Source organism: Gopherus flavomarginatus, chromosome 2 (genome assembly GCF_025201925.1).
Source record: "Gopherus flavomarginatus isolate rGopFla2 chromosome 2, rGopFla2.mat.asm, whole genome shotgun sequence".
Lineage (NCBI taxonomy): Eukaryota > Metazoa > Chordata > Testudines > Testudinidae > Gopherus > Gopherus flavomarginatus.
This window is the reverse complement of record NC_066618.1, coordinates 67,580,889-67,593,356: the sequence shown is the minus strand read 5'-3', so window position 1 is coordinate 67,593,356 and position 12,468 is coordinate 67,580,889. Positions and strand designations below refer to the sequence as shown.

Here is a 12,468-nt window from a genome sequence, read left to right as displayed (position 1 = left end):
GTCTCTCTGAATACCACAGTATGGACCTAGTCAAGGTCTACTCCCACTTAAGTCAATGAGAGTTTTGCTACTGACTTGGATAGGTGACTTCCTGCTGCTTGGAATAGGAAGTATTTCCACTCTCTCATCTTGGGGTAACCTTGCATGCATATTAACATTGCTTTGGCAGTCACTGTACACAGATACATGGGATTATTTTTTGTTGTTGTTATGGAGAAACAATAGGTCTACATAACACATCCTTGTGTAGGGGAACCTACTTTCAGTAGATATACTTGGATATTATGGGATGGCAAGGAGAGAGCTGGTTTGGGATTTTCAAAAACACCTATATGATTTAGGAGCACTAGTCCCACAGCTTTCAATGGGATTTGTGCTCCTAAGTCACTTAGGTGCTTTTGAAAATCCAACTCCCAAAGTTTATCCTAAGCATATTTTATGCTTCCTGTACCTTCCTTTGGTTAATTCCTAAAGCCCTGTCTAACCTAAACCATTCCCTTTCCCTAATCACTTAAATTTGAGTCGAAGAACATTCTTTATAATGAAGAGGAACCGGCCCTTTCTGAGTGGGCAGTCTTTCTATGATGCCAGTTAGTTCCCCTGTTTCATGTTGTGCCCTTAATAATATGGTCCTGCTTATCTTTCCTGCATCCCTGACTTGGTTGTCTCATTTGTGAAGATGCCCTTTTCTTGCATATTCATTAGGATGCCACCATGCTTACTGTGGAGATGGCTACCGACATGAGGGAGTAGAAGATTGTGATGGAAAAGATTTTGGATATTTGACATGTAAAACATATCTCCCTGGGTATGGACAAACCTATCTTCATTTTATTTTTTGATTGAGCACGAAAAACAAAAGAATACTGCAAGAATGTATTTCACTAAAGCATGTGTGGTTATTAAAGCATGAATTGGAGATGATATTCATATATAGTCTAACTGTATTGTATTGACTTTTAGGGCTAAATTAAACTCTCAGTTACATGCATGTGATTCCTATTGTGGTTAATGAGAGTTGGACATACGTTACATATATGGGCGTAATTGCCCTTAATCTGTTAATAAATCTTGGAAAATCTCAGCTTTCCTGCTTTTCTGATGTTATCATTAGACTAGTTTTCATAACATTTTCAAGAGCAGGCAAGTCCAGAATTTCTACTGTAAAAATAAGGACACTGTTATTTACATGGTAAGAAAGGGAAAAAAGGCACAAAGCTAATTTCATCCTATGCATGTCACCTTTACTGGGAAAGAGCCCAGCTTGTGGGTGTACCACCTGGGATTCCTTTGATTCTGAACCAGTGAGTCATATATTTGTGCAGGCATTTTCAAAGACCAGAACTATCTGCAAAAAATATTAAACAACAAATGCAAAGCTGTAATTCTGCTTGGCAGCATACTTCATTGCAACATCTGCTTATTGTTGATTTGCCTGGTCTGCATTTGTGTAAGTGGCTTCCTCTGGTCAGCATTTTACCTCCAATAGTCATACCTCTATCTCACTGTCAGGTATCATTACTATCTAGCAGGAAACATTTAATTTGTAAATGAAATTATCTGCAGAGTCCTCATAGTCTGTGAAACTATTATATGCTAATTGACAGGGATAAGAAACCACAGGACATTTCTGCAAACTGCCTGTTGTGTTAATCTTCACAGTGCAATTGCTGGAACCATCACAGAATAAGAGGTTGCACAGCTTGATAGGATCTATTGCTTAGGTCAAGGTTTACAAAAGTGACTAGCTATTGGGGTGCCTGAATTTTAGATGACAACTTGAGATGTCTTCCAGGGGTCTGGCTTTCAGAATGTGTTGGGCAACTCCTTTCTGAAAAATCAGTCCCCTTTTCGTTGTCTTAAGCTGGGGTACTGTAAAAATGGAGACACTGAAAACCACTAGTGACTTATGAGAAACCTCAGCTTCAATGTGAAAGATCATTTAAATCATCTTTTTTTAAAATCCTCATCAAAATTGTATTTGCATAAAAATCTCAGGGTCAGAGCTTTAGCTTGCGTAAATCATCACAGCTCAGTTGAAATCAATGAATCTAAGACAATTTCTCCTGCCTCCTACGCACGCACACATGATACCATAATAATACTTGGCGCCTATATAGTGTTTTTCACCAGGTATTTCAAAGAGCTTCGCCATGATGTGTATGTATCGTTATCCCTATTTCACAGAAATGGACAGTTGAGGCTCGGAATTTAAGGGCGCAATCTAATGTCTATTGAAATCAATAGAAAGACATTCATTGACTCACTAGGTTTGGATTAGGCCCTATGTTATTTACCTAAGATTATATAATGAATTTGTGGAGGAAGTAGGATTCGAAAAATTCCCATTGACTTCAATAGGGCCTGAATTTTACCCCAGTGTATATTGGACTGCTGGATCAACTTCACTGGCAGTGGTGAATGATGTAGAGTATAGCTGGAAATTGTACCCCTATTTTACTGTCAGATGTATTGATAGTTGGTGTTTCTTGTGATTATATTTATGTGAATGGACTTGATTCCTCCAGAAAGCTACTGCCTGAGCCCATGTACAATGTGTTGGCAATTTGAATACTGAAGGGTTCTAGCAAATTAGGCATAGCCAATCCATATACAACATTTTTAAATTTATAAAGGAAAAGAAAATGCATTAATGGTCAAATATTTCATACATTGCAACTGATGCACATTCTCTTTTGTCTTAGGTCTTATGGAAAATTACGGTGTACTTCTTATTGTTATATTGACTCTACACAGTGTCGATATTTCACATGAAGGAAAAATGGAGGTGGGTAGCATCCCACTTGTAACAGAAACACCAGGTGCTGCACTATCATCAATCTGAGATGGACTGGGAAATCTACAAAACCTCTGTGTCAGGGGATAAAACAAATATCATGCTGCTGATGGCTCTTTGAGATGTGTTTTTTTTTTAATAAGTCTGACTGGAAGAAAATAGGACCACTGCATCCTGTCTTAACAGAAAAATGTCAACAGCGTTTGCCAATAAGACTTGTGTTTCACATGGCTGCCTATGGCAACTGCTCTTTGTCAGAACCGCCAGACTAAACCACTGGAAAACTGAATTTCACTAAACAGGAATATTGTGTAACAAAACAACAATACCTCAACTTAGCACTGTTAGACCTAAATACAAACTCTTCAGGGTTTTTGTTTTTAGACTTTCTCAGCATAAACACAAGGCATATCCTGGATGCGGTGTTTATAGGGACTATATACTCTTTTATTATAATGTGAACTTTTTATGCGTTGTAGCCGCATTAATTATAGTTTCAGTGACTACAAGTTAACCAAAACCCTTACAGGTGGATTCAGTCCAGTAAGCGTTTTCAAGGACAGCAAATCAGGGAAAGGAACTGATTGACATTACTGACTGTTTATACAGTAGCTAAGAAGTTGAGATATGTAGAGATGTGTATTTGTATGTGTGCGTGTACGTATGCAAATGCAAGTGATTCATACAGGGCCCACAGTTGTTGAACACAAAGGTCAAACTGGATGGACAAACTGTGGAATGGCCAGGGAATATGGTCTCCTAGAAGGAGATCAGACTATAAAAGAAGGCAAAAAATTAACACAATTCATTTACTTATTCTTTGTCAAGCTGGCTGTATTCTGTGTTATTACTGATCCCATGTAGACTAGGATGGTTTAGATTTAGAGCTTCCCAGGATAGCATAAAAATTATTGTGAAAATTAAAATGTGGCCATTTAGTTGTTCACTTTCACTTTGGTTTCTACACTGGAAGTCATTACTTTCCCCTTTCTTTTCTTCATCCACCTGATCTTAATCAATTATTTGGTCAAGTTCTACACTCCAGATTTCCTATCCTATCCATTGCTGTCTGTTTCTACTCTTGTCTAGCATTCAGTACTATTGAGCATAAATCCTTATTTTCATATCTCTATAGGACTAATCTCATAATAGTGTGTTAATGGATTATCCTTCAGTCTGTAAGCTGTATAGGTTATATATATATAGTTTTTATTTTTCAGAAAAGTTGGTCAAATGGTATGTGAACTCAAGTAGCATTCAGGGTAATTTATGTATTTGTTTATTAGTAGATGTTTAAAGAGCAAATTTTATGTGGGAAGAATATTGAATATGCTACATACAAATGTAACAAGTTTGCAATCAAAGGAATTTACGGTTATAAGGTTCACACTCAGTTCTCATTTTCATATGGGCCACTTGTTTCTGCTTTGTCATAAATCCTGTACGTGAATATTTGAAATGCATGAGTTACATATACCAGTGACAGCACTGCAACAATTGTCATATATACAGTTCTGTAAAGGTTAAATAAAGGTGGATGTTATGTTACAATGAAAATACATTAAAACCAACAAATATATACATCTTTTACCACACGGGTAGAAGACTTGGCTTTAATTCTGCATGGCCGTAGTACTATTGGAATTCACTGGTATAAAAATAAAGGCAGTTTATTCAATCTCTGTGGCTCTTTCTTACCTGTATTATTCTTGATGTTACGAGGAAAGATCAATATTGTTTGTAGCCAGCTCATTGGTCTTATCATCAGTCTTTCTTTTCTTTCCTGCTTTCAATTTTTTTAAGCAAGGGTGTTAATAAATTATCATCGTTAGAGTTGTGTGGTTTGTGTAGATATCCTTAACATCTTATATTCTGTGGAAGAACATCTATCTAACCTTCATGTAAGCAACCTTTATGTTCGTACAAGCTGAAGGTGTAAGCTACAGCAGTGCCATAGTAATACTGGCCATGTGTTCCTATGGGGAGGCACGCTACAGAAAGAGTGCAGTGCTGGACATTATCCCCAGTGCAGGACTAGGGGTTCTGATAGGACGTACTCCTTTATAGAATTCACAGTTGAAACATCTGTAGTACCCTTTGGTCTATATTAACTATCTTCTGCTTAAAGCAACATCTTCTAAACATCTACAATGGCAGGCCCTTCCTTTATCTAAGTTTGTGCCCTTTTGTTTTTGGCTCTGTTGTGACTTTTGAACAATTATATGACATACACCTTCTCTCTATTCCTCAGCGAACACCCTTTATACCTCAGTCAAGGTCTTTTCCCCTGCACACTCACCTTGCTTTCTTCGATGAATTCATCTCTATTTCATCTAACTGCTCCATACAGCTGCAACCTCTGAGATACGCTGTAAATCTCAATGGCCCTTCTTTAGTTTTTCTGCAATATATAATACCCAAAAAACCTATGTTAAAAGAATGTTATGGTTGCAGTCAAGCACTCAAAAGTTAGGAAACACCAGAATTAAGGTTGCCCATGATGTAATCAGGTAGTATGTGACTGTATAATTAAAGACTGTATCATAACGCATACACACAAGAGGGCCAAATTAAGGTGGCATAGTTAGCCTTAATTCTGGCATTTTCTAATTTTTAAGTGCTTGACTTCATAAGCTTAATGTTATTTTAATGTAGTTTTTAAAAATATATAATTTCCTAATTAAAAAACCCCACTTTTTCATGCAGAACAATGCTGACCCCCAGCTCAGATCATTGGCAGGGTCTGGATTTTAGCTCCACAGCACAGACCTCTACCACGTTAGCAATAACAGGCTGTTATTTATGGACCAGCCACTAAAAGAGGATGAGACACAATTTTTGCCAATGGGTTTTGCAGATAGTTGCTGACAGCAGAGCACTGCATAGAGCAGGGGTGGCCAACCTGTGGCTCCAGAGCCACATGCGGCTCTTCAGAAGTTAATATGCGGCTCCTTGTATAGGCACCAACTCCAGGCGCCAACTTTCCAATGTGCCGGGAGGTGCTCATTGCTCAAGCCTTGGCTCTGCCACAGGCCCTGCCCCCACTCCACTCTGCCCCTTCCCGCCACCTCCCCTGAGCCTGCCATGCAGGGCCGACGCAAGGATGTTCGCCCCCACGCCCCTGCCCTGAGGCGCCCCCCCCGCGGCAGCTCCCCACCACCCACCCTGAGGCACCTCCCCCAGCCCCAGCTCACCCCTGCTCCACCTCCTCCCCCAGCATGCCGTGGCTGCTTCACGTCTCCTGCCTCCCAGGCTTGCGGCGCCAATCAGCGTAGGTGCCGCAAGCCTGGGAGGCAGGAGAAGTGAAGCAGCCACAGCGTGCTCGGGGAGGAAGAGGGGCAGCGGTGAGCTGGGGAGGGGAGTTCCCCTGCGTGCCCCCCCCTTACTTGCTGCAGGAGGCCCTCCCCGCACTCCCCTGCCCCAGCTCCCTCCGTCTAAATGCCGGCGGCGACCGGGGTGGCCGAGGATCCGGCCTCCACAGTCGCTGCCAAAGAAAATGGCACCCCCCAAATCTCAGCACCCTAGGCGACCAGCTAGGTCACCTAAAAGGTTGCACCAGCCCTGCTGCCATGCCCTCACTCCTCCTCCCCACCCTGCTGCACGTCATGAAACAGCTGATTGGGAGGTGAAGGGAGGAAGTGGGAGGTGCTGATCAGTGGGGATGCCAGTGGGTGGGAGGCTCTGGGAGTAGGGGGTGGGGAGCTGATGGCAGGCTGCTGACATGTTACTGTGGCTCTTTGGCAATGCACATTGGTAAATTCTGGCTCCTTCTCAGGCTCAGGTTGGCCACCCCAGCATAGAGATTCTGGAAGCCCGGGTTCAATTCCAGGTCCTAGAGGGATGTGTACTCTAATGGTTATAGACCCTCCCCCTCTCTCCTATCAATGCCTCTGCGCCTAACCTCCACTACTGCTTTCCTCCCCGTCAGCTCCTATTCAACCCCTTCCTTTGACTCAGCTCCTGTCCCCTTCACCACTGCTCCTATACACGCCCCAGCCATAGGCGCCAGCTCCATGGGTTCACTGGGGCTGGAGCACCCAAGGGGAAAAAATGGTGGGTGTTCAGCAGCCCCCCCATAAGCTCTCCCACTTCCCCAGTGCCTCCCTCCCACTGGTGGGCCCTGCAGGTCAGCGCCTCCTCCTTCCTCCCAGTGCCTCCTGCCGGCTGCAATCAGCTGTTTTGCAGCATGCAAGCATCTCTGGGGAAAAGGGGGGAGGGGCGAGGATGCAGCATGCTCAGGGGAGGGGGCAGAAATGGGCAGGAAGAGGCAGGGCATGGGTGGGGCCTTAGGGAAAGGGATGGAGTGGGGGCAGAGCCAGGGGTTGAGCCACACCCCCTGGCACTTTGAAAAATTGGCAACTGTGCCCCCTGCTCCTGCTTTCCTTCCCCGTCCATAACCAATCCCAACCCCACCCCAGCTTCTGCTTCCCATTCCTTCTGCACCTATATAGCATCTTTTACAGCTCACTCTGATCGTCTGGCTCCTGCAACCTCCCATTCTTGCCTCCCTGGCCTCCCTGGCCCTGTCAAATCAGGCCACTTCTTCACAACCCAGGTGCGAGCATGGAGCAGACAGGAAAGCCAGTCTCCTTCCTCTCATTTCCTGAGCCTGGCATCACAGCAGCTATGAGCAGCATTTGCAGTAAAAGTCCTGCTCAGCCGCTACAGGCCTGAGTTTGTGCCTGCTCAGTGTGGATGGAATCTTCAGAGCATTTAGCTGTAAAACGCTAAGTCACTACTAAACAGGTGCAATCTGAGGGATTCCAGAAGCTTGTAGCTTGGCCATATTTAGCTGAATTTTCACGGGGACTTCAAAATACTCATCCCTGACAATTGGACAACTCCCTGCCAAATTCCAAGCGCTTATGCCAAAGACACTGAAATGTCTCACTGAAATGGTTGTGCAAATGTTTTAAACATGAGCCCAACAATATATTTTTCTTGACTATTAGTCTCAGAAAGAGTGGAACTGTGTTAGCTGAAGCTTTAAAAAAAAATCAGCTTGAGACACACACCCAGCACAGGAAATTTCAGGCCAAATGGTTACAGTTTGTCATAGATAGAAGCAATTGAAAAGATGGTCTTCTAATGATTTTAGAAATGTGCTTATTGATAAGATGGTTTCTGATTGGCTAAAGTGAACAATAAACCTATTCTCCTAGCCTCCCAGCTATAGTGGAACATGGTAAAGTAGTGATACAGTCCCGTTGTACTGCTCTGACAGCCATCAGATGAAATACAAAGGTGCTTTTGATCAGAAAATGGATGCTGTATAAACAGTATCTTCACCAATATATCTGCTCCCGATACTTTTTAGAGTCATGTCTACTGCAACAGCTGCCTCTCTGGTGTCCCAAACGCACACATTGCCTCACCTCTCCCTTCAGTCCATACAAAATGTAACTACCAAACATGTCTTCTTTGCTCATTGATTTGACCATCTAGTTCCGCTCTTTGACCACTTCCAGATGCCCCCATCCATTCTTGCATCAGATTTGAGCATCTTATCACCATCTTGAAAGCTCTATATAACTCTCCCTCCCCACTCTGCTCCCAGCCTCATCTGTCTGTCACCCTCTCAATGCAATCAACGTTGTGCCTTTTTCCACATGGTACCATATGCATAGTACAACACCTGTGAGCTCATCTGCAAAGCATCCACTGTATCCATGTTTAAAGACCCATATCTTATGGCAGGTCTGGCTCCCCCCACCAGTGGGGAGGGTAGTGGTCCCTCTCTCTCAAGTCCCTCGCTCTCCGCCTCACTATATATAGCCACACAGTACCAAAGACATACAGATACTATGGTGATGGGCATGCTATGAAAAGAGAGAGAAAGAGAGAGAGAGATCTATACTTTGTTGTATTTCTTAAATGTGTATTGTTAACCTACAGGCATTTCTAGAGTGTATGTGATGTGCTTGTCTTGAAGAAGTTAGTCCAAGTAGAGGGCATCCAAAGAAGTGGGTATTCACCTATGAAAGCTAATGCTCCAATATGTCTGTTAGTCTATAAAGTGCCACAGGACTCTTTGCTGCTAGTTAGTAAAGGTAGAAGTACATTTTTAACTGATTTCAAAGTTCCTTCTGTAACATGTGAACTTTGACATTCCCTTCTTCAAGCATCATATTCTGCAAAGTAATTGTCCAATCCCTAGAAACCATTCTATTAAGCAGAAGACACCAAGTAAAGAGTTAGTGAACTCTGCTGTGGTTAATGTATGGTGCAGGCAGGAAGATGAAGCGAATCAGACAAAATGGTGACTGTAAAACTACTGTCAATAAGTCAGTATTGAAGAGCTGTTGTCTTCTAAATCCATTAGGGTCTATACAATTTACAAACAGACTTAGCATGGACAGACAAGATAGCTTAAATTCAAGAAGGGGGATTTCCCTCTTCTCCACAAATAAGACATTTTCTGTGTGGCTTTTGTTCTTTCCCATTTCCAAGGTTAATATATTAATTCATTCAGTTATACCATCACAGCTGCACTATATGCTGTGAAATAGAGTTCTTCTCATTTATATAATGAATGTTGGCATCATTCCAGGTTCTAATAGGCCAGAGCAAAAGTCTAGTGGCATATTTCGATTGCATTTGTAATTACTGAGACAGTTAAGAGAATGGATCTAAGCCAGTTCAGCATAGTAGATGTGTCTGAATGGGGCAGCCAATCCAAATTATATTACAGGAATGTATTTCTGCTGGAAATTACATCAGAATTTTTTTTTCTGGCAAAGAATCCGGACTAAGAAAGAGTTGAGTTATACCCTGCTCCTTGTAACGCTTTTAATTTGATAGCCTCCTGTATGTTTTGTGTAAGGGTCAGGTAGGAAGTCTTTTAGTATGCTTTTCACTTAGGTTTCCACTGACACGGCTGTCTCTTTTTCATTTAGACAAAGACAGAATGGGGTTCAATCATTTAGCTTTTACCAGAGCCTCACTGGGATCAGGCTGCATTTTTCAAGCATCTGGATTTGCTAGCTTCTGGGCATTGAGTAAAGCTCATAATTTCTTTTGGAAATTTGGGGAGGAGATGAACAGAAGTGTTGGTGAGAGGGAAGGGGTAGTATACTGAAGGATGTGATGGGTTTCAGATGGACTTATTGTGATGGACATGGTTATTATGGACTGTTCTAATTATAACTGTGTTGTGGATTTTTTGTTACAAAATTATTTATAGTACTATAGCACCTGGGAATCCTCATCATGGACCGGGATCCTCAGTGTCCTGGGCACTGTACAAACACAGACTAAAACACTGATGAGTTATTGGGATTCAAGAGGACGGTTTGAATGTGGTCCTGCTCCTACTGAAGCCAAGACCAGGCTGTGACACTGGCTGATCAGGTGCCAGCTCATGCCACGGCCCCTACGCCTCATGGAACACTGACCAGCGCATGGCTGGAAACCAACCTGGGTTGCCTGTGTGTTAGTATTATTAACACAGATATTAGAGTTATAAGAATGTGTTTAGACTTTATGAAATGTTTGCAGGATTAAGCATGTACTGATCTTATTTATAACATCTATATGCCATGTTATACGGTAATATTTCTTTGCTCTAGAACTATAAACCCACACAGTCTGGAGAGAAGCATTACCAAGTGTGAAATACAAGTTTACCACAACAAAAGAAGGCCCATTCACATCAGACAAGCCAGTGTGGAACATCAGTGGACATCAGATTTGGTTGATTGATCCTCCCTCCCCCCAGGATGAGGAGACATGCACAATTAATCATCCCATCAGTCTGAGTTCTAGGGACAGGGGAAAATCCCTTTCAAGAGAAATTGTTATCCCTACACCGTTTGGACTTCAGGGAGAGGGTAAGACTTCTAAGCATAAGGAAGGGATACTTAGCTATTTAGCTTGGTTTAGTCCTAATGGACATATAGAGCTTGCACATTACAGCAGCATCTATTCAGAGCCGGCTCCAGGCACCAACCCAGCAAGCAGCTGCTTGGCGGGGGGGCAACAGTGAGGGGCGGCAAGTCCGGATCTTCGGCAGCAATTCAGAGGCAGGTCCCTCAGTCCCTCTCGGAGGGAAGGATCAGCTGCCGAATTGCCGCCGAAGACTGAAGCGGCAGCGGTAGAGCTGCAGGTCGCAATCGCGTCTTTTTTTTTTTTTTCTGCTGCTTGGGGCGGCAAAAACCCTGGAGTCAGCCCTGCTTCTATTACTTCTTGAAACCTAAGACTGTTACTCATTTGTGTGTGTATGTTTATCTGCTTTAACCTTGTAAATAACTCTCTTTTTTCTTAGTTAATAAATCTTTAGATAGTTTATTACAGGCATAGCTACAAGTGTTGTCATTGGTGAGAGATCTGAGGTACAATTGACCTGGAGTAAGTGACTAGGCCTTTGGGGCTGGGAGTAACCCGAATATTATTGTGGTTTTTGATTTAAGAGACCATCTATCACAAAAGTAGGCTTGTGTGGGGAGGCGAGATAGACCAGAGTACCCAAGGGGACTGTGTGTGACGCCATGTTAAGGCCGTTACAGTGCTTGAGGAGTTCACAGTTGACACATGGTTGGTGAAATCTAAGTATAGAACTTACAACCACTTTGTGCCCTGATTCTTAACAGTCTGCCCCGAGGTTGGCACTCATGATAGTGAGCCACTCTAGATAGCTTGACACACCATCTTGTCAACTGTTTGAAATAGACCACCTTGATTACACTGAACTCATTAGCACTACAAAAATGATTTTCCTCCCTTCTTGTCAACTGTTGAGAATAGCCCACTTCCACCTTAACTGAATTGGCTCATTAGCACTGACTCCCACTTGGTAAGGCAACTCCCATCTTCTCATGTGCTGTGCATTTATACCTGCCTCTGTATTTTCCATTCCATGCATCTGATGAAGTGGGTTTTAGCCCACGAAAGCTTATGCCCAAATACATTTGTTAGTTGTTAAGGTGCCACAGGACTCCTCATTGTTTTTGCTGATACAGACTAACATGTCTACCACTCTGAAACAGTCCTCTAATGGTTATTTAGCATAGAATAGATGGTTCTAGGTTTCCAGGTGAAAATAATACAGCAAGAAAGAAAAAACATATAAGCTCTCCTGGCCTTCCCCCTTCAGTTTTTGGTGGCTTGCTTGCATGTCCCCTCAGAGAGGTTATATACTCTCATGGAGGATAGTCACTGTGACTTTGCATTCTATATGATTTTATGAAAATATGCTAATGAGTTTAAATATAATGTAACTGAATATGCTTCATGCAAATGGTTTCTTGTAAGATACCATAACAAAGCTTATAATTTACTGAGTGTGGTCATCCTATTTTATAAATGTACCACTCTTGTATCTGAAAATAGAAACATGAAATGTAACTCTAAGGGTCTATTGTAATTCTGCAAAGTGTGGGCCATTAATAGTGGTTTGGAATCTTGATGACTCCTATTAACCAGGACAATTATCTTCAGATGGCTCTGTTTTACCTGTAAGTTTCCCTGTATACATGTGTACTGGCAAGTGGGTAATGAAGTCTTACAGTGACATGTGATCATGTCACCTGAACTGGAATCCATCTTTCACCTGGTGCTTTTCCATTGAGAAGGAGGGGTGGGAACCCAGAGAGGGACAAAGGATTCCCACCTTATGCAAAAAAGATATAAGTGGGTGGGAGAGAATAAGAAGAGGTAGCAATCATGAGGAATCC

At 42.5% G+C, this 12,468-nt stretch overlaps 1 protein-coding gene across 2 annotated transcripts in view; it reads left to right on the top strand.

Moving 5' to 3' along the window:
- Positions 1–4,459, top strand: part of COLQ (collagen like tail subunit of asymmetric acetylcholinesterase) — a 66,670-nt gene extending 62,211 nt beyond the window's left edge. For both annotated transcript variants that reach the window (XM_050942849.1, XM_050942850.1), the window contains 2 exons: positions 706–808; positions 2,706–4,459. In XM_050942849.1, the coding sequence (XP_050798806.1) occupies positions 706–808; positions 2,706–2,775 (173 nt within the window). In that variant the 3' untranslated portion in view covers positions 2,776–4,459. The remainder of the gene's footprint in view (positions 1–705; positions 809–2,705) is intronic.
- Positions 4,460–12,468: the final 8,009 nt, after the last annotated feature.